The sequence below is a fragment of the Orycteropus afer genome, unplaced genomic scaffold (genome assembly GCF_000298275.1).
Source record: "Orycteropus afer afer isolate SDZICR_OR568_19922 unplaced genomic scaffold, OryAfe1.0 scaffold00070, whole genome shotgun sequence".
Lineage (NCBI taxonomy): Eukaryota > Metazoa > Chordata > Mammalia > Tubulidentata > Orycteropodidae > Orycteropus > Orycteropus afer.
The window spans coordinates 5,953,698-5,976,110 of NW_006921657.1; the positions used below are offsets into that span (position 1 = coordinate 5,953,698).

Below are 22,413 nucleotides of genomic sequence, written 5' to 3' on the forward strand. Positions count from 1 at the left end.
TTTGCTCCTCTGTTCAAACAAGGTAATCACGTCCCAGCAGCAGAGCTGTTGGGAGGACTGCCTGAAGACACCTGGGAAACTGTAAAGCCCTATACAACCAGCACGCGTTGGTTTATTTACAAACTGCAGGGGCATTACTGGGGAGAAGAAAGGCAGGAATTGCAGGCCAGAAAGGACGATCCTGGGAGGCGGATAAGGCAGCTCCCAAACCCCTTCATCTCAGGCCTCCAAGGCAAGGCAGGAGACAACTACTAAATCGCAGCACCTAAGAAGTCAAGCACCTTCTTAACCAATGGAAGACATACAAATGACCCAGAGCAACACTGGGGGTGCCAATTGGTGGAGTGTGTGATGACATCACACTCCTACCCAGCTCCAAGCTTTCCAGCAGCCATGAGGTCAGCTTGCAGATTGGTGACACCTCCCCCACTAGCCACGTGTCGAGCCAAGAGGAGCAAGGCACTGCCAGGGCTGGGGCAGAGGGTGCCGGGCACCAGCTCCCATCCACGAGCCCGCCTTCCCTCCCGCACCCTCTCTGCAAGCACTGCTGCTCCAGCCCCCAACTGTATCTCAGAACATTTCCCCCATGAACGAAAGATTGCTGCTTCTCATCTAACACATACGCTGTGGTGTGAACTTCTGGTAAATGAAGATCTTATTTAAAACTGTATGCTATCAGGGGAGGAGAAGAGACAGGTTCCAACACAACTCAGCTCTCTTGCCAGGAAAAGGAGGTGTTGGGGGCTGTGCATGGAGCAACCAATCTTACCAGAGAAGTCAGAGGAGAGGGGCCACAAGAGAACACACACAAGTCGTCCCCAACAGTCAAACTGGGCATCCCTTCCTTTATCCACTCAGGCGTTTATCAGGGAGATTAGTTCCCACTTGAAGCTTGGGTTTGCCACGTGGAACAAAGACAGGGGCTTAACCTTGTAGATCTTTCCCAGAATGGCAGAACTCTGGATCAGGAGGGATCATCTGATCCCAACTTCTCCATCTTAATGACACAAAGGAACTATTAAGAGCTTTTAAAGATCCCAATACCCAGGCTAGCCCCTAAGCCAAAAAAAATTAGAATTTCTAGGGATGGGAAAAGCCCACTAGGTGATCCCACTGTTTAGCCAAAGTTAAGAGCCATGGCATTAACAAAAGGTGTGTAGCAGAATCACCTGGGGTAACTTGTCAAGATTCATATACCCAAGCCCCACCCAGAGTTCCTACACCAGAACCTCTAGCCATGAAGGCCGTGAATTTTGAACAAATGCTAGGAGACTCTTCTGTACAACCCTGATTATTCATTAGCTGAGTACCTACTCATCGAGGGCCCCTTTGGTGCCAGCCACTGTTCTGGCTGGGCCCTGCCCACGTGGAGGTTACACTGTGGTGGAGGTTACACTGTGGTGAGGGGACAGATGATAAACTGGCAAATATGTTAAGTAAACACACAGTAACAATTCCAGATGGTAACAAGTGCTTTGGAAAAGAGGCAGAGGGATCAGGGCAGCCTCTCTGAGGGCCGGACATTTGAGTGAAGAGCTCATGTTCTTAGCCACACGAAGTTCAGTGGGGAAACGCTCCAGATGGAGGCCTGTTTGCTGACGTGGAGACTGTGACTGCAGAACCCCTGTTCTCACCAACGCTCAGCTTTACAAGGTTCCTAGATGGTGCAAACAGTTTATACTCGCCTACTAACCTGAAGGTCAGTGGTTCGAACTCACCCAGTGGCACTGAGAAAGATAGGCCTAACAATCTGTTTCTATAAAGATTACAGCCAAGAAAACCATACAGAGCTCAGTTCTACTCTGTAACACAGAGGGTTGCCATGAGTCAGAATTAACTCACTGCAACAGGTTTGGGTTTATTTTTTGTTTTGGTGTAAACAGGAAATGCTTAGAAGAGGCCAGTGGGATGTCACCTTCTGCCCCTTGGGAAATTCTATAGGCTACAGGACTTTAGAAAATGTACAAATGAAAGCTGTAAGGGATCCGAGAATCCACTAGCCCAGCTGTCTCATTGATGGGGAAACTGAGGCTCAGAGAGAGAGAGAGTGATTTGCTCTGGTGTGGCATCTCAGCTCTGAAAGGGTTAAATGGGGGAAATGAGGTCACTGTGGAGCTTGTCTGGGTCTGTCCATGGTCTTCCTGATTCTCCACCCCACCACCCCTCAATTCCCAGTCACTACTGCTCTCTGTATAAACAACATGAGTGCTCTTACCATGTACATGACTGTGGCCTCCCACGTCATGACATACCCAGGGAGTAAGGGGGTAGGGGTGGGAAGGTGAGAGACCCCCTTACCCCCATAATCTCTCTGAGGGTGGGAAGATCCTTCCTCTCACACTGGGAAGCCCATCAAAGGTCAGACAGAATGGTGCCAGATAAGGCTGTGGAATTTGGAATTTTGTGGGATCTGGAATTTCCCTCATGGGGAAGGCTGGTCCCAGCTGTCCACACATTGGAAGCATCTAACGGAAGGATATGGCATACCTTGGGGATGAGGCAAGTGGCCCAGGTACCCAGGGTCAAAGGTCTGATGGGGGAGGGGGGACTAGTCAAAGAACATGGCTGGCTGGCTTCGGACTGTCCCAGCCCAGGAGAGGCAACCTGGGTCACCAGGTGACTCCATGGTCAGACCATTGAAATCAGTTTCTGACTCAGCCACTGACTTGCTCTTGTGCTCATCCCCAGCCCTGATTTCCACTTGTGATTGTGGGGCAGCCAGGATGGCTAGAGGCCGTCTTCAGCCTGCAGGTTTCTGCTTTCCTGCTTGTTCCGAGACCTAGCAGCTCCCCTTGATGGGCCACGGAGGGGAGGGTGAGTTCCTGAACTGGAGTACACCCCTACTCTCTTTGACCAATTACAGGTAAGGCCATGATGGTCCCCTTTAATCCCCCGCTGGGTTCCCTGAAATTAAGAGTAGGAGATAAGACAGAGTAGTAAATAAGAGTAGGAGAGAAGTAGGAGGGTGCCCTCGAAGGATGATCTAGAATAGTCTAGAATGCGAAATTGCTTTTTTAATCTTTCTCAGTCACCATCCTGAGGCAAGAGTGGAGAGGGGCTGCTGCTGGTGGAGTATCAGGCAGCAACAGAGCAAGCAGGAGATAATTTGGGCAAGTCGCCTCCCCTCTCTGCCTCAGTTTCCCGTCTTAGAAGGAGGATGAAGATACTCACCCGGGCTACCTCTTGGGGTGGTTGAACAGCTCAGATTTATAATGTAAAAGAGGCTTTTGCATGTGAAGTGCTCCGTGGCCCTGAGCTTGGTCATCACCTTGACATGTGATGGGGCTACAAAGCCAGAAGAGGCATGGGGCTGTCCTCATGACCAGCTCTTACCCAAGCCGAGGGAATGGTGAGCCCTCATGTGCTCCTTCAATGTCCTAAGAAGCTCTAAGGACTGTTCCTCCCCACAGACACTCATAATTCCCTAGAAGAAGCCTTGGGAAGGAAGTTGAGGGAAGTGAGGAAGAGATGCTGCAAGTGCCCTGGAACCTCTGGTCCCCTCTTTCCAGCAGTGACCAGGCAAGCACTCTTGTTCAGCAGGTTGAGATGTGAAGGCGAGGGTGGATGGCTTGCTTCAGGCCGGACAGCACAGGCTTCCATGGCCACTCCTCCCAAGTAAGGCCAGACCCTCAGTCGGCCCTGGCCTTCCCTCTGCTGGCTCCACAAGATCCAGGGAGAGGCAGTGGAGGAGGACACTGTCAAGGGTGTAATAAATGACTAATTGACTGGTAAGCAGAGTTCTCAGGGCTTGGAGCATGACCTTCCGGCAATTATGCCCTCCACAAGCCTGCCTGAGGCCCCTCCCCTTCTGTAGAAACCGAGGCTGGTCTGCTGGAGACTGGAGTGTTCAGACAACCTCTTGCACGACTCTGGGGGTGCCCCTGGGGCTGCCAATGTTCTTCTCCTGCTCCCACATGAACACACTCACTCTCTGACCAATTCTTGCAAAGGTCTGGGAGGGGGGTTGCCTGATTTTGCCTGTGACAGGCCTGGGGGAAAAGCCCAGTTCTGTCCATCGATCAACAGCTATTTATTGTGACCAGAAATACAACTGTGGCAGAGTCTGCACTTACAAAGCAGTTCCAAGTTCTTCCATTCACTCACCACCCAGCCACTGCACAAATTACTGAGCATCTGCCACTCACTGGGACATCGAGGAAGGTACACGGGAATGAATGAGACCTGGACTCAGCCTCGAGGAGGATGGGTTGTAGAGTGGGCTAATGGAAGAAGCACTGAAGTCTGGAGCTCAGAGATTAGGGTTAAACCTAGAAGACACTTTCCTTCCCTGAACCCCAGTTTGCTCCTCTGGTGAGACTTTCCTTCCAGAGCCGTTATAGGGATAGAAAAACAATGTGTGTTAAATGGTCAATCCAGCGCAGAGCAGGGCCAGTGGACATCCCGTGTGTGCCTGAGCTGAGAGCAGGAGGGAGTCTAGGGGCTCAGACGGCCCACCACACACTGGTATGCACATGGAGTGTATGCGGAAGGGCCCCTCACAAGTCAAGCAGTCACCTCGGCATCTTGTGTCTTCCTGCAGCTCTGGATAGAATGGGCTCCCTCTCACTCTGTGTGTGTGTGTGTGTGTGTGTGTGTGTGTCTAGTAAGGGCCTGGAAAAGGATGATCCGAGGCTTATCTGAGGCCCACGAAGCAACTGGCAGACTCTGTGGGTGAATAGTAAACTATATCCCACACCGTGCATGTGAACTAAGTGTGACATCAATACTACCTCCTCTCAGTGAGGTGATGGTATAGAATTCATTATCCCCCAGGTCACAGAAGAGAAAACTGAGACCCAGGGAGCTGAAATGATGTGCCCAGGACCACATGGAACCAGAAGTCTCAATTAGAGATGGGACAGGGACGTCACTGGTGGGTCTTGCCCCTCTTGGGGCACTCATCCCTCATGAAGGGTTCATTGCTTAGATCTACAACCAGGGTGAGGAGAGACATCCATTCAAGTGGGGAGCCTAATATATTCAAGAAGCCATCAAAAGAGAACAGAAGAGGTCTGGCTGTGGTCTTTCATACATGAAAGGAAGCACACTACATTTGTGCTTTCTTCTTTCACTTGTCAGGCTGTTCTGGGAATCTCTCCACATCAGCTCACAGAGAGTTTTTTCATTCTTTTTCACAGCTACATAGTATTCCCATTTTATGGATGTGCAACTGCTCTCCTAGGGCATCTAGATTGTGGTTGTTTCCGATATTCTGCAATTACAAATAATGCTGCAATACACAGCCTTGTGCATATGTCTTTTTGTGTTGATGAAAGGGTATCTTAAAAGAAGATTTCTAGAAGTGAGACTGTTAGGTTGAAAGATAAGTGCATACATAGTTTTGTTAGGTATTACTGAATTATTTATCAGCAGTGTTGTACCAGTTTGCTTTCCCACCAGCACTGTCTGAGAGGGTGTGTTTCCCCACCTCCTCCCCAGCAGAATGGGTTGTCACATTATTAAAACTTTTTCCAGTCTGTTAAGTGAGAGATGTATCTCAGGGTTATTTGAATTTGCATTTCTCTACTTGTAAATGAAGAAACCTTGGTGGCTCTTTTGCTTACCTCTAGTGCCACTCTAACAGAAAAATACCCAAATGAGTGGTTTGAACAAACAGGGATTTATTCTCTTACTGTTCAGGAGGCTAGAAGTCCAAGTTCAAAATGCCAGCTCTGGAGCTGGAGCTAGACCTGGGCCTTCAGCTCTGTCTCTTGCTCCCAGCCCACTGGGGCTGGAGGCGTCTCTTCACTCAAGCAGCTGCTGGCTGTTGAGGTTGACAAATCCAAGGTTCGACAAATAAAATGGCACAGTCCCAGATTACCAAACAACACAGCAGACCACCAGTTCAAGTCCAGAGATGGTCCCAAGATCGGCAGGAAACATAACAGGCTGCTGAATGAAGAGTCAGCTACACGCTGAGTCCAAGCATGCTCAAAACTCCAGAGACCTTTCTCAATGTTGCTTCTTATATACAGGAAGCAGACCACATCGCTAAGGCAGCTACTCAGCTGCTCCAGTAGATTCCACTATAGAACTGATTACCAATCTCATCATGGGGAATAACTATGTTCAGCTCCTCAGCCACTCAAAACCAGGCCCAGCGAAGTTGACACATAACCTTAACCACCAGAGTGATACAATGGTTAAGTGCTCAGCCACTAACTGAAAGGTTGGCAGTCTGAAACCACCCAGTAGCTCTGTGGCAGAAAGATATGGAGATCAGGTCTCATACAGATTAGTCTATAGGGCAGTTCTATAGACCCTATATCTGCCACATAGGGTCATTATGAGCTGAAAATCAACTAGAGGGCACCTAACAAGAACAATTACAAGTGAGTTTGAACATTTTTTCAAGTGTTTGGTAAAGCGGAGGATCGACAAAAAATAAGAGAAAAAACCTCAATGAGATGAATCAACACAATAGCCACAACCATGGATACGAACATGAATAGGGTGTATATTATTAATGTTCATGGGCTCATTTTGAACCAACCTTTGCATTCCTGGAATAAATCTCATTTGGTCATGATGTGTTATGCTCTAAATAAAGAGAGAGAGAACTGGGCACCAATGATCACAACTACCATTTACTTACTGCTACCATTTATTGGTCCTCTATCCTCTATGCACATTAACTAATTCAATCCTCAAGACAGCCACGTGAAGGCTTCATTATTCCCATTTCACAGAAGAGGAAACTGAGTTTGACAGTGATAAAGTACCCTGTTAAAATCACACAAATAACAGATAGAATTATATCCTGGGTCTCTGTGATTCAAAGGCCCTACTGATATGTGGGCAGTGTTATGAAGGAGCCCTGGTGGCACAGTGAGTAAGTGTTCAGCTGCAAACTGAAAGGTCAGCAGTTCAAACCCACCAGCTATAATTTAGTTATTTAAAAATGCTTATTTTTGATAAGACGTTGGGAGGAGATCTCTGTAGGAGCTGAAGGCGGAGGGCAGGGCTCTCTTCTTACTTCCCAGAAGCTTGCACTGTCCTCTTCAACTCATCCCATCCAAGCTTGGCAGAGGAATGGAGTGAGAGCTGGTGAGGGACAGCCTGACAGGTGTACAGTCAGCAAGCCGTCTGTCTGCAGGATGCCCCAGAGTCAGCAAAGGAAGGCAGCAAACTGCATCTTCCAGGCCTGCCCCACCCCCTGCCACCCTTGGCCTCACTCTGTCTTGGCATTTAGGTATCAGGCTCTGGACAGTGTGGGAGTAACTCAGAGAATGAAGATTGGTCTAGGGAGGAGGTTGGTTTGGAGGAAGCAAAATGGAGAGAAGAAAACTCTTCCTGTCCACTCCTCACTATCCTGCCTTCCCTGTTTTCTAAGAACGGGCAGCCGGCCGAGGGATTATATAACTTGTCGTGGGCATGGCAGATGGTGTGCTAGCTTGGACAAAATCAAACTTAGCATGGATACTAACCTCCTTTGATACAGAAGCTCAGCCTTCTCTGCTCTGGGATGCAGGGCACGTGGCAAGGGGATAGGGCACAGAGAGGGATAGGAAATGGCCCGAACACTTATAATTTAGTTCAATAGCCATGGCTAGCCTGGACATGGGGAGGCACCAGGGCCCAACCCACCGACAGGCAGATTCCAGGCAGGAAAATGGAAACGTGGGGCTTTACCACTTTGTTCCACAAGAGACCACTCTCAGGATGCAATGTATGTCCCTGGGGTACCAGACCCTGCCTCCACCTACCTCCTTATATCTCAGATCAACAGCCCCTGGGAGTTATGGGAAGCTTCCAAATACCTCTTTGGGTGTTTTCTCTCTTGGCCCTACCTGGCATTCAGTTTCTTTTGTTCTTTTTGCTAACAGCTAAACTGAGGCTCAAAGAGGGTGAGCAACTAGCCTAGTACACAGTGACAGAACTGGCCGGAGAGCTGAGGCTTCCTGACTCCTAGTCCGGTGCTCTTTCCAAATGCCTAAGACAATGCAGTCTTTGCCCCTTGCCGATAACCCCTCAGTGGATCACTCCATGGGCCATCCTGAACCACATGCATGGTGTTTTATAGTCATGGACTTCTGGACGGAGTCTCAGAATTCATTGGGATGACCCTGCCCTCAGTTTATGCTGAAATCCTCTACAGCAATAGGGAACTATTAGAAAGGAGTGTGTGTGTGTGTGTGTGTGTGTGTGTGAGGAGGTGTAACCAGAGACTTCTGGATTAATTTCTTTCCAGAGGGAGGAAAAAGGAAACTGACCTTCATTGACCATTACTCTCCCCAACAGCCAATCAAAGATCTCATTTTACAGGAAGGAGATACAGACTCTGAGAGTTGTTAATTTGTGACAGAGCCAGGTCTTAAACCCAGGTTCTCTGATTCCAGAGTTGACCCTACCCTCTTCATTTAGAGATGTAAGAGCACTGAGGCCCAGAAATGTAAAGGACTAACCCAACGTCATACAGCAGATTAGCTGCATGGCTATGATGCAGATCCAGGCTTCCCAATTCTCAGCTCAAGGCTCTGTTTGCTACCATCTCCCTTGCATGTGTGTGTATGCGTCTGTCTGTGCAGAAGTGGGATGGCCAAAAGGACAATGTGGGGCCAGACCACATTTGCAGCAGGGGTCACTGTGCCAAGCAGCCATAGCTGTCCTGACTGCCAGGCTGGAATTTCAGGCCAGCCTGTGGCAGGGGCCCCTAGCACAGGCCAGCAATAGTTCAGCTGTGAAGGTGGTATCTGGGCCAGGCCTACTGCCACCTCAGCCAATGCTCTGGGGATGTTTAATCTCCCAGGGATGCTCCCTGAATGTTCACAATGGACATGGTGCCAGAGGTAGCCTGGCTCAATCAGACCCTTCAGCTGCCCAGTCTTGCCACGAAGCTGGCAGGAGTAGCTATAGGGGGCTGAGGTCTGGGGTTGGCCCCACACTTGCTCCCAGGCCTCAGGGCATTATCTTGAGCCACCAGAAGATAAAGTGGAAATGAGTGATCAATGGACTGGGGATACAAGTAGGAAACAAACTTTTTAAGGGGCCTAGACCAGCTATGGGAGCTCTGGTGGTGTAGTGCCTAAAGCCTATGACTTCGAACCAGAAGGCCAGGGGTTCGAACCCACCAGCCACTCCTCGGAAGATTGGGTAATCTACTTCTGTAGTAATAGTGCCTCAGAAACCCAAGAAGGGGTCGCTGTGAGTCAGATTGGACTTGACGGCTATGAGTTTGGTTTTTGGTTTAGACCAGCTATGCCTTGCTAAGGCCACCTTGCAGATAATAACAAAGTTTACCAGCCTAGCAAGTGTATCTGCTGGTCTGCTTTCTCCACACAAAGGGAGACCTGATTGCAGTTCTTGTTGAATGCTTTATGGTTCCGCTGGACTTAGTGACTATATATTTTCCTATCCAATGACGGATCACTGAAGATCTGGTTCTAAAGAAGCAGACAAGCAGGAGGAAGAGGAGGCTGTAAGCAAAGGAATGAGAATCTTCTAATTAATTCTTTGGCAAGTCGTCCACAGCAGCAAGTCCAGTGCACAGTAGCTACTGAATCACAGCAACCTCTTGGCAGAGTAAGGCCTGACAGTGAGTCCTCCTTCATCTACCATACAAATACTTATTGAGCATCTCTGAGTGCCAGGCACTGTGTTGGGCTCCACAGACATGTGGATGAGCAAAACCAGATCCAGCTCCCTAGTCATCTAATGCCATAGGTACACACCCATCTCCCAATTGTTTCTATTCCCACTCCATCCTGCCTCTACCCATTGATCCTGCCTCCTATCCCCAGTGTCCCAGCTCAGTAGCAAAGAAAGGGAAAGGGCCCAAGGCTGTCCCATACAACATACCTCACCCAACCCCAAGTTACTGCTCACCCTAACCCCGAGTCTTGCTCTGCCCAGCTGAGTCACAGAATGGCCAAAGGTGGGGTGGGGGAGGGGGTTAGGAACCACTTTCCTGGAATTCTGACTCCAATTCTTGTAAGCTCTGCATCCTCCATGGGTGCCCTGGCCCCAGGCCTAGCAGGCAGGCGCCTCTGATCACATTACTGAACTGCTTTTCTTTGCTTCTGTCTCCTGACGCCAGTAATACCTCCAGACGCCACCCGGGGCCTCAAGGGGCTGTGTGCTCCTGCATGATCTCAGTAGAAGGCGTTCTTCCCAGACCTTGGGGACAACTCCTGGGCTGAGGCAGGCCCACATGGGCACCAGGGGCCAAAAAAGGTAGTCTTTCCTCCTCCTGTCCTTCTTTCTGGCTCTCTGGACAACCTGGAAGTTGTCCCCCAGGGACACTCTGCTCCCTGTTCTCCTGCCCAGAGATAGATGTATAGGGAGAAGAGGAGGGCCCAGCCTCAGCCAGGACTCAGCAACATTAAGGAGAGGGACACCTACCTTGGACTAGGGCTGCATATATTACTTCCTGTATCAATCACCACCCAGTGCAGTAGGTGGTATCATCCCTGTCTCACGGATGGAGAAACAGGTTCAGAGAGCTTGGGCCACCTAACACAGGCATTCAAATCCCTTTAACTCCAAAGCCTTAGCTGTTTCCACTGTATAGCAAAGGACCCCTGGCCCCACAAGTCTCTTGTTTCACTAGATGATCAGAATTTGTTTCCTGGGCAGATAGGCAAAGTATACCGACCTCACATCTTCAGGAACACATCCTCTTGATGGGAATGTCCTCTCCTCTGTTTAGCCAAATTCTATTTATCCTTCAAGGAACAGTCAAGTTCAATCCTCCCCTCCTCCAAGTGGCCTTCCCTGACTGTCTGGGCCCTCAGGACCTTCTGCCTTCTCTCAACATCTTAGGCGTCTCCCACTGTATACCCAATGCTTGTCACTAATAATATGGATGATGATGATGATGATGATAATGAATGTTACCAAGCACTTTTAAACAAACTAAAAAAAAAAAAAAAATGAAAGTAATAGCATCAACTTCATCAGATTGTTGTGAGGAGGAATGAGATAATGCATGAATGTTTTTTATTTTTTTTCACTGAGCACTTTAGAATGTGTAAAAAAAAGAAAACTTTCTTGCATTATCTCATTCATCCCCACAACAATCTGATGAAGTTGATGCTACTACTTTCATTTCACACACACAAAAAAGTAAAGCTCAGAGAGGGTAAGCTACTTGCCCTAAGACACACAGCCAGATAGTGACAGTCAGAATTTGAGCCCAAGCAGTTTGCCCTCTAAGCACCACACCAGACCCCTCCCAGTATGTATACATCTCAGCTTATCCTTGAGTGGATTCCTCTCTTGTTGCATCATCATATGCTTCTCTTGCCCGCCCTCCTCCTCCCCGACAAGTTTGGCACATGGCCCATACTCATAATCAAAAAGTGATACAAAACCTGTGTTTTGTCTACTCCTGACCCTCACAGCCCAGCACTTGCACATGCACCAGGTGTTAGTGCTCGGCTAGGTGTTCTAATACCAGATGTGGGAACAGGGTTCTCATCTGCCACTTCCTAGATCAGCCACCACGTGCCACCTGAGAAATGAGCAGTGCACAGCATGGGGGCCAGGTCTGGCAGTCTGTTCCTACCACATCTTCTGCAGGGCCCAGTCCTTGACTGTCAGTGGTGGGAGGGTGGCAAAGACCTCTTTTCTCCCAGCCCAGCATGCCCTGCTGAGTGAGGGCCTCCTCTGCCTCCTGGGCCCCGCTTGGTGCCTTGGGCTCTTGATCTTGGAAGCAGGAGATGCTTATGGAGCAGGAAAAAGGGACCAGGGTCCTAGAGTGTGATTTACAGCTTCAGAGAGAGACCTGGGGCCGCATAATGCACACAAGGGCATTCCAGTCGATATATTGACTTTCCAGAGGGGCCTCAGTAAGCACAAGTGTTCTGAACTTTGAATATGTCTGTTGCTGGCTGCCAGGGGCCTCTTCAGATGAAACCAGAGGGAGAAAAATGCAGCCCTTAGGGATCATCCCTTCACCTCTCCCATCCAAACTTATAGATGGTGAGACCAACTAGGACTCAGAGAGGGAAAGGGACTTGCTCAAGGTCACACAGTAGAAAGAGAAGGACCAGAGCTACCTAACACCATGGTGAGGAGATGCTGAGCCACCAGGCTCTTTGCTTCCCACTTTCTCCCCATCCTCCTCATTCCCCTGGAGGAGGAAGTTTCTGGCATTACAGGCCTCTCTACTGGGGTAGCTGCACTGATTATAATCCCTGACTGCTCAGTACGTGCACCATGCTGAGCATGTTACTGTATATCAAGTCATATGATCCTCAAAACGACCCTATGAGGATGATATTATCTTTGTTATGCCCATTTTAAGATGAACAAACTAAGGCACAGCACAGTTAACTGAGCTGCCCACAGCTGCAGACTTAGTAAGTGGCGATGCTGAGAGGCTACTTTAACCTCTTCAAAAGTCTAGTTGGTCATGCCAGCCACCCTTCTGCACGTCTAATGCAAGGCCACCTTTCTGCATGTGTCTAATTCTCTACACACGTCTAATTCAGTGGGTAGAGGCCAGATGGAGTGGGAATGGAAACAACTGGGAGATGGGGGTGTACCTATGGCATTAGATGACTAGGGAGCTCCATCTAGTTTTGCTCATCCACATGTCTGTGGAGCCCAGCACAGTGCCTGATACTCAGAGATGCTCAATAAATATTTGTATGGCAGGGGAGGAGCCTCTGTGAGGAGGGGTGGGTGCTGGTAGAGGGCTTCACAGAGGTGGTGACAAATAACCTCCCCCTCTGACTAGCTTATAGGAAGAGTAGCCGGAGGAGTATTCTGCCCTTCCCTTCTCACCAGGTCTGAGGTCTTGGGTGGGCGGCATGGCAGAGGGCAGAGACGTATATGTCCCCATATCCCCACTGCCAAAGTAATCTCTACCGATGATTAAAAAGTATTTTCTGGACTCACTCCATTTTTGAGAGCCACAGAGAGGGGATGAAAGAAGAAGAAACCTTTTTCTCTTGGGTTGTCCCCCTGCCTAGGTCCTATCCCATGGGTCAGAGGTAGTTGAGAGGGGCAGGACCCCAACGAACACCTATTCATTTGAGTCTGGGAGGTCCTGGAGTGAAAATATGGCCAAGGGTTGGTTCACCGAGGACTGGTGGCCACTCAAAGATGGTGGCCAAAGTAGATGCTGACCAGGCCAAGTTCCCAGAGCAGTGGGGAGGGGCATACTCCTGCCCCGGTGCCCCAGCTAGCTAGCCATCCTCTCTTCAGGAAATGCTTTTAGAAAAACCTAAACAGGACAGAGTCAGATTCCTATCACCTCCTCATTTACATTTTGCTGTGCTCTTCCCTGCTGATACTGCTCATTAACCTCATGCAGCACCTGAAACTCTCTGAATGTTTTAACATTTTCTGGAGTGGACATCAGCCTCTCCCACAGACAGGACCTCCCTGAGGGTCAGGGCTGCTCTGGCACTGACCTGGATCTCAGTCCTAGCTGGGCATCCACCTCCCCAGTGAGGTGACTAGGAGGAAGAAGTGAGGTCCCACATCTGAAAGTACTTTGTAAACTTTAAGTACTAGCACATACATAGGAGTTATGATTTTCCTACAGGCTTCCCTGTTTCTGAATGGCACACTTTATCCTAGATTAAGATGATGGCACATTTTAGTAGGGACAGAACTAGAAAAGCTGGGGAGACCTACACCAATGTTAAGAGTTGTAGTGAGGAGAGTGTGTATGTACGTGTATGTATGTGTGTACATGTATGTGGGTGTGCATGCCCACCTCTTCCTCTTTCAGCTGCTTCCATTACGAGTCCCAGCCCCGAGCCACACCTTCCTGAGATGTGGGTCTCCATTAGGATCCATCATTCAAGCCATGCCCCTGACCCTTCTCCGGCAGATTTCAGAGGAGACCTGGAGGAGGAGGGGAAGAAGCGTGCGTCTCACCCAGGACAGAGGGCAGATTCCCAAATCACAGCCCTTCACGTTGCTCTGGGTTAGCAGAAGCTCACTGCAGGAGACCCAGGACTCAGGACCCTTGCCCTCCTGGAGGCAGTAGCCCAAGCTCTTGGGCTGGCTGAGGGCCCATCTTTGGCCAACCGTCCTCTCTGAAGCACCAGGACCTATACTCAGGCAGGCCTAGCCCATCTACCCTCAGCTCCAGAAGCTGGCCTCTGCCCTCCCAACTTGAGAACCTGGCACCTGGGTCAAAGACTGCTCACAGCACCCCAGCCTAGTGCTATAGAGTCAATTCCAACTCATGGCGACCCCATGTGTAACAGGTAAAACTGAGCTCCACAGGGCTTTTCTTGGCTGTAATCTTATGGAAACATATAACTAGGCTTTTCCTCCATGGAGCCACTGGGTGGGTTTGAACTGCCAACCTCTCCGTTAGTGGACAAGCACAAACCATTTGTGCCACTAGGGACAGCCCCCAGGGGAGGGTAAAAGGAGGTCTCCTTAGCACTGGAGGAAACTCATCCTGAGTCCCATCTTCAAGAGGAATCCCCAACACAATAAAATGGTTGGAGCTTCCCTTGCTCAGTGTTGACTCACTGTTCCCCACACTACACATACCTATTTATACACAAGCACACCACAGCCTTGTCCATATGCATACTGAACAAACCCCTTCACACCCAAACATACACATATGGCCATACACATCTCACAGCCCCATATACACAAGATACAACCCCCCTCAACACACGCATCCATTCCTCTTTAACACATCTACGCATACTTCCACCTCCACACACCTAACACCACACTTACCCTCACCCCTCACCTCCCACTACACACTCCTACCTCCGCCCACCTCCTCAAAACCCACTCTCACCTTCCACCCAACACACAGTCCTTAATAACATACTCTCACACCCACAAGCCTGCCTTCCACGAGAAATAAGCGGCGCGGAGGCGGGGAAGTTGTGTGGCGCTGGGGGGCAGCCTGTTCTAGGAGGTGAGAAAGAGGGTGGCTGGGCGCGCTCACTCTCGAGGCAGCGGCGCAAGAGCTCTCGGGGCTCCAGCAGACGGATTTAGCTACGCTGGCTGCAGCAGGGTGGGCTGGTGTCAGGGGCAAATTGGGGAGAAGGGGACCAGAGGCGGAGGGGTGCTGTGCCAAGGTGCGCGCCGACACCAAGTAATCGCGCGCCGGTGCAGCGGCGCTCAATCAAACCCACAAGCTGCGGCGATCTAATCATGCGGCTTTGTCGAAAAGGGTAAATTCCGGAGCTTCCAGCAACTCGTTGCTTTTCAAGAGAAGAAAGAGAAAACAAAAGGGGTTGGGAGAAGGCGATCAGGGAGGTGGCTAATTTATGCCTGCACTTCAGCAAACGTTTTCGTTGCCATTAGCCTCTTCCACCGCTAGGAACAGGGCGAAAGGGGCGCCGCGGGGACCTGTGGCTTTGACTCAGCATTTAGCGGCAGCTGGGCTGAGCGCTAAGGCCGGAGTTCCCGTCTGCCCTGTAGGGACCCAGAGGCCAAAGTGGATCCAACGTTCCCTCCCCCAACTCACAGCGAGGCCTGGTCCCAGATGCCAGTCTTCTCCCGAAAAGCCCGGAGGATGGGCTTCCCTGACCTGTTTCACCAGAATGCATCCCGTGGTGGCGACATTCCCGCCGCGCCCAGCTAAGCGCAGGTCCAGAGGGGGCAGGAGATGGCGCCCCAACCCTAACTTCAGGAACAAAACCAAACGGGTGGGGTGCGCGGATTTCCTCAACCCTCCTGAAACTGCTTTCTCCTAGTGCTGCTCTAATTACAGTATTTTTCATTTCCTTTCACCATACTTACTCAATTTGCATGAATTTGAATTCAATTTGTATGAATTAGTACATAATACAAGAAGCTGGATTATATGAAGAAGGAGGCATCAGGTTGGAGGAAGACTCATTAACAACTGCAATATGCAGCTGAAAGTGAAGAAGACTTGAAGATAAAAGACCACAGTCTTCAGTATGGATTTATACCTCAACATAAACAAAAATCCTCACAACTGGAACAATAAGAAACATCATGATAAAGGCTGAAGTTTTCAAGAAGTTCATTTTACTTGGATCCATGATGAACGCCCATGGAAGCAGCAGTCAAGAAATCAAACCATTTACACTGGGCAAATCTTTAAAGTGTTAGAGTCATTTTGAGGACCAAGGTGTGCCTGACTGAAACCATGGTATTTTCAATCACCTCAAACGCATGCAAAAGCTGTACAAGGAATTAGGAAGATCAAGGAAAAATTGATGTCTCTGAATTAAAGGGTTGGTGAAGAATACTGAATAAACCAATCTGTCTTGGAAGAAGTACAGCCAGAACGTGCCTTAGAAGCAAATATGGCAAGACGTCTCTCACGTACTTTAGGCATGTTTCAGGAGGAACCAGCACCTGGAGAAGAATCATGGTTGGTAACGCAGAGGGTCGATGAAAAGAAGGAAGACCCTCAACGAGATGCACGGACAGAGCGGCTGCAACAAGGGGCTACAGCGTAATGACGATTGTGAGGGCAGCGCAGCCGTGGGGCCGTGCAGTGTTTCGTTTTGTTGTACACAGGCTCATTATGAGTCAGAACTGACTTGACAGCACCTAACAACAATTTTTCTTTAAAAAAAAAAAAAAAAAAAACTAGAAAAGAAAGAAAGAAACAGAAAGGCACAGAATGCACTTGTTTGGTTTCATTTTGCCTTCACAGCTTTAATGACTCCATTTGTGGAAGCTGTTTAGGAAACTGGTGAGGAGGAGGAGGACACCAGGAGAAGCTCAAGCTCTGGGCCTCCCTTACATTTCTCCTCCCTACCCACCACGAGGTCTAGGCAGGCGTTTCTCTCTACTCCCCCCAACCCAGTTAGCTCCAACACCACAGGCCCAAAGTCCCAGCCCAGGGCTGTGCCCCTCCTCCCTTCCCTGCAGTGCTCAGTGGGCTGAGTTGACTGGTTTCCTTGCTCTCCTTTCCCCAGCCTCATCCTCAGTTCTAGGCAGTCCACCGCCCTCTTTAAAAGACATTTGTGGGTATGAGGAGGGGAGGTGGGAAGTAGACCCCATCTTAGGCCTGGCAGCCAGGAATAGGGTCACACAGAACCTTTAGTACAGGAGAAACTCAACAATTGAGGTGGGATGGAGATGAGCCCCCAAAAGCTTCAAAATAAAGAATAAAAAAGCATTCTGTCCCTGACTCTACAAATAGGTGTGGAGCTCTAAAATGCTAATGGAGCACCTTGGCTTGTTATTTGTCTTATTTGTTATTTGAGGATACCCAGTAACCTCAGTATTCCTTCCTGATCCCAGGTGGGGCAGTTGCTGAAGAGATAAAATGCTAGGGGGTCTCAGGGGCAGAGCCACCTCTGGCTACCTGCTTGACCTCAAGGCCTCACCTCGGCCCTTTGGTCCTGCCCTGCTCCACCTCTTCTGGGTCCCTGCTCCCAGTTCAACCTTCTATCTCCCATTCTGCTACAAGTCCCTGTCCACCCTAGCTGTCAAACCAACCTTCTCTTTAGCTGTCTGCCTTAGGTGGTGCCTGATTTCAGAATCTCAACACCAGACTCGCAATGACCAGTCCACATCCCAAGTGGAACGAAGGGCCCAGACCATTAGACTGAAGTTTGCTAAGTCTAAATTCAAATCTCCACTCTGCCCCCTGAATGCACATGTAACCCTGGGCAAGTTGGGCCTGTCCCAAAGCTTCAACTGCTAAATAGGTGGGATAGAAAGGGGGGATTTATTTTGTCCTACAGAATTCTCTATTTGGGGCAAGGAGGAAGAAGAGGAAGAAGTGACATTACAGACAATATTCCAACCCGGCAGTGGTACTTTCATCATTAATGAAAAAACCCATTAAGACAGCCTTGATTTTCTGTTTGTTTAAGCGAGATGTGTGTTTGGTATAGTGGGAAGAGAGACAAGAATAGAGCACCCCACCCCTCACATACACCCAAAGCCTGAGCAGAGACACTAGGGAAACTGATTTTAATTGCACATTAAAAAATGTTATCATGATACCTTGGCTACTTCTCAACCATCCCAGCCAGAGGCCAAGGAAAGGCTCATTAAAAGCCCCAGGAAGGGCTGAGGGCTGAGGGGTAGGGGAAGCTTCCCAGCGCTGACTCCAGCTTTTGAAGTGGCCTCTCCTAGCCAGTCACTTGCTGACATCTCCTTTTCAGCCTCTGGGGTTTTATGGTTCCAGTTTTGATTTTTCCATCATCAAACTTTATGGCTTAAAAAGAAAATTCCCAGTATGATAAAGAAAGCTTATTCCCATATTCATGGGGGGCGTGCCTGGTACTTGAGGGGAGCCTGGACACCCCCAAGAAAGAGCTCCCTCTATGGGGACAACTTTCCCTGCCTCAGCTTAATCCAAGGCTCAAGGCAGAGGTGAATAGAGCTGTAAGGAGTAGGTCCCATGTTGCCTGAATCAGCCTGGCTTTGGACATGAGCCCTGCATGCAAGTCTGTGACCTGCTGCCAAATCAAGGCAAGATTTTGGGAAAGCCAACACTCTGGCCTTGATATTCCCCATGAGTGAAATGGGACTCCAGAAAAAAGAGAGAGACTTACTGGGAAACCCAAAATACTGTGAAAGCAGAGGCTGTGTGCCTGTGGCACTGGAGAAAAAGGATCATGGGGGAGGAAGGAGCACAGTCTTCCTCTTCAAGGTTTCTAAGGGCCATACATTCTGGGCAAAGAGAAGATTGCAGGCGGACCCCACCAGCTGGTCCCTCTATAGGCTGGTGGGTAAGCAGTCCCTGCTGCGATAAGTAATGAGCACAATTCCAACACTGGCTTTACTCACTAGTGAGAAATCAAAGCCGGGTATTAGAGGCCATTTCTGGCTGGCCACCACACAGTGCCCAAATCCATCAAAGCCCTGGGCCTAGGGTTTCTTCTGGGGAACGTGGAGGCTGGATGCTTTGTTAAGCAGGAAAGGTGGGCCACCTCCAGCCCTCCCAGCCGTGCCAGAGAACTCTATGCAAACGAGTCTTGGCCTTCTTCTGCCTGCCCAAACCTTCCCATTCCCAGCAACCTCAGTATTCATTCCTGATCCCACTGCCCTGCTGGCACAAAAACAGCTTCCCAAGACCCAACTGTGCCCATGTACCTACCATTTACAGAAACTTCACCTAAACCTTCAATTACCTCCCCCCAAACACCCTCAAACCAGAAACCAACACCCTAGCCCAGCACCTCCTACATCCAACTGCATCCTTTAAAACAAGGCTGGTCATTCAGCAGCCTGCCCCCACCCTCTATCATTACCTTCCAACTTCAAAACACTGCTTTAAATACCAGAGTCTACCCAAATCATAATTAACTTGGATCAAATGATTCAATGTCCTAACTCTGCAGAACAGGGCTGAAAAAAAGTGCTAAAACCAATCCCTCACTCCTGGGCTGTGGGAATCACTAATTCCAGAGTTAAGAATCTTTGTCTATGGGAGGTGGGAAGGACGGATGTCAACATCGCAGTGGAAAGTGCAGGGGAGGGGGGAGGACTGCGTCATCTCGTCCACTTTCTGCATCAGCTTTCCTGCCCCGATCACAGTCTCAACTCAGAGGACGCGGCGCAGACGTCTCCAACCCCCCACCCCGGGAACTGAGACGGCTAGGTTCCTCGGCCAGCCCACCTGCTCGGGTTGAGCACCAAGAGGATATTTCCCACAGGCTCCCCAGGAAGACGCAGCCCAGTCAGCAACGTCTCACCCAGCTAGAGGACAAGAGAGACACGTACACATCCATAGCGGGAGAGGTGGGGGTCGGGGACTTTATTTTAGGAGCCCATCAACCCCATTAAGGTATCCTGCTCTGTCCAGAGGCGACAGAAAGAATGTCAATGGGCAAACTCCGCAGGATCCACTACGTAGCCCCCCTACACACACACACACACACACACACACACACACACACACCGAATCACTAAGGAAAGGGAAAAAAAAAAAAAAAAAATCCTCCAGACATGCAGGCCCGCGATCTGGGGAAAAACTGTGTGCCCGAGATGCAACCTTTCTCTCTTCAAGCCAAAGCCTCCCGGGCTGGTTGAGGGTGGAGCGGGACGGGCGCTGCCGATGCTTCGCAGGTTTCTCATTCTCTCCCTCTGGCCTGCGGATTCTAGTCCGCGAAGCGCGCAAGAGCCGGAGCGAGCCGGGACTTGGAGTAGGAAGTTGCCGGCGAACTGCAGCAAGCGCACACCTAGCCCGCTCAGCGACAGCTTTTTATCCGCGCGACGCTAGGCGCGCCGGGAGCCAGGAGTCCCTGGAAACAGATCCTCCCGGGGGTCCTCCGGTTTCAGGGAAAAGAAGCTAACCCCTCCAGGAGGGCTAAGGGAGCTTCTGGCTTACTTTAACCCCTGGCCTGGCCCCTGCGAGGTGGCTGTGCCATCGCCCACTTTGGAGGGGCTGCGAAACCTGCCTTGTAACTTGGACGCCCTTGCCTCTTTTCCTGCGCGCACCGGCAACGTGAAAGACCACCTCATCTTTGCGGCATAGTGAGGGACAGGGATCCCCTCGCCCCTCGCGCTCATGTCCAGGCGCTCCCTACCTGCTTTGCTCAGTCTCGGTTGCCAGCATAGCAGCAGCGCCAGCAGCAGCGCACCCCGCGCTCCGCTCCGGGCCCACATGCTCCCGCGGCCCGGCTCCGGCGCCTCTCCCCCGGGGCTCTCTCCCTGGCCCCAGCCTCGCCGCCGCCGTCTCCGCCGCCGCCGCCTCCTCCTCGCCGTCCTCCCCGGCGCCCGGCCGCGCCAGCCCGTGCCCTCCGTGGGGGCAGCGACAGCCACGCTGCGCGCAGGGCCGCCCGGCGCCCGGAGCGCGATGGGTGCCCGGCGCCCTCTCTCGAGCCAGGCTCCGGAGTGTGCCTCTGTGCGCTGCGCGGGCTCTGGGGCTCTGAGCGCTCCCCGGACTCCGGCGCTCTGGCTCCGAAGTTGGACTGCAGACGGTGAGTGCGCTCAGCGGCGCTCGCAGCGGCCGGCGCCGTGCAGTCTGAGCCTTCGTGCGCGCCTGTCCGCGCCTCTCCGCCGCCCGCGGCCCCGGCGCTTTCCCCGGCCCTAGCCGGCTGCCACAATGCCAAGCAGTCCCGCGGGCTCGCCCTAGAGAGTCCGCGAACCAAGGGAGACCGCGCGCGGCGGGGCGGGGTCTAGGCTGGGGAAGGCGGAGCCAGCACAGGGACACTGGAGGGGGGACCCAGCGGCCAACAGGGCGCGGCCACTGTGGAGCTGGGGGCTCCTCATGGGGGGTGTCCTCGCGAGACGCAGCGCCCAGCCCTTTAGAAAACCCGGCCAGTGGAGCCCGACGGGGAGCGGAGTCTGCACAACTTTCGTTTCCAAAAAACGGAAGACATACAGGTAGCCCTGGATTTAAGACGCGGTTCCCTTCGGACTACTTGGTTGTAGATCGGTTCCGAAGTTGAATACCTCCTCCTCCTCTTTTTTTTTTTTTTTTGGTTTTCATTATTATTGCCTCTTAGTATCTTTATAAATCCAATCGATGAACATCTGCAAGTGAATATCTGAGAATGATAACATCAGCAAATTCCACACTGCAACATTATATGTAGTACATACAATGCTAAGATTAAAAAAAAAAAAAAAAGATAGTAAGTGCAGTTCGTTGTAACTGGAATACATCATAAATCAGGGACCACTTTGGCACCATCCTTTAACTTGGCTATGTCAGCCTTCTCTGCTTGAACTCAGAACTCTCCGTTTCGGCTCCCTATGCTGCATTACACTTTATGCCTTCCATGTGTGGGGATCTTTCTAAAAAAATGACTCCTCCGGTGAAAAAATCTCAAACATTCATCCTGGTTAGCCCTAGCTGTCTGTATGATCTCTGGCAGAACTGTTTGCCAGGCCCCCACTGAGGCCCCTGTGGTACCCAGATTCCAAGATGTAAAATTCCTTACTCTTCCCTCCCCTAGGTTACAGTGGGACAAAGGAAATAGGGCAAGCACTTTTGGATCTAACTTAAACAAATCCAATGTGAACTTGGATCCTGCCCTTACTCGCTGTGTGACTTGGAACAACTTACTTAACCATTCTGATGCTCCCTTCATTGCCATCTGTAAAATGGAGAATAATTATAACTGTTTCATAGGGAGTTGTAGTATTGAATGGGAGGAAAAATGTGTAGTAACTGCTTCACACAGGTCAACAATCTGTCCTTCCAAGATTCCAAGTGTAATGCAAGATTCTGATTCCTGGTGGAAAGTCCTGACTACTAGGGGTGGGCCAAGGAACACGTGGGGGCCAAGTGGGATTTGAGGGATGGATGGTGTCTTGAAACTGAAACCCAGAGACGTTAGAAGGTGTGATCAGCTAACATTGATCCACTAGAGATCTTATTGTGTGCCAGGCACGAGGTTAGGTGCTTTATATGCATCATCTCAGAGGATTTTTACAATAGCCCTCTGAGGTAGATCAGTGAGTAACCACAAGCCCGCCTTGTTTCAGTACCTATGCTTAAACTGCCCCCTGGCTGATCACTCTTCTCTTTGGCTTCCTGGGTTCCACCCCTTCCTCCTGCTCTTCCGGCCTGCTACTCTGTGCTACGCC

At 50.5% G+C, this 22,413-nt stretch overlaps 1 protein-coding gene across 1 annotated transcript in view; it reads right to left on the reverse strand.

Annotated features, from left to right (window-relative positions):
- UNC5B (unc-5 netrin receptor B) overlaps positions 1 to 20,484 on the reverse strand; it is a 99,298-nt gene extending 78,814 nt beyond the window's left edge. Inside the window, exon 1 of the mRNA XM_007940650.2 lies at positions 20,406 to 20,484. Coding sequence (XP_007938841.1) covers positions 20,406 to 20,484 — 79 coding nt within the window. The remainder of the gene's footprint in view (positions 1 to 20,405) is intronic.
- Positions 20,485 to 22,413: the final 1,929 nt, after the last annotated feature.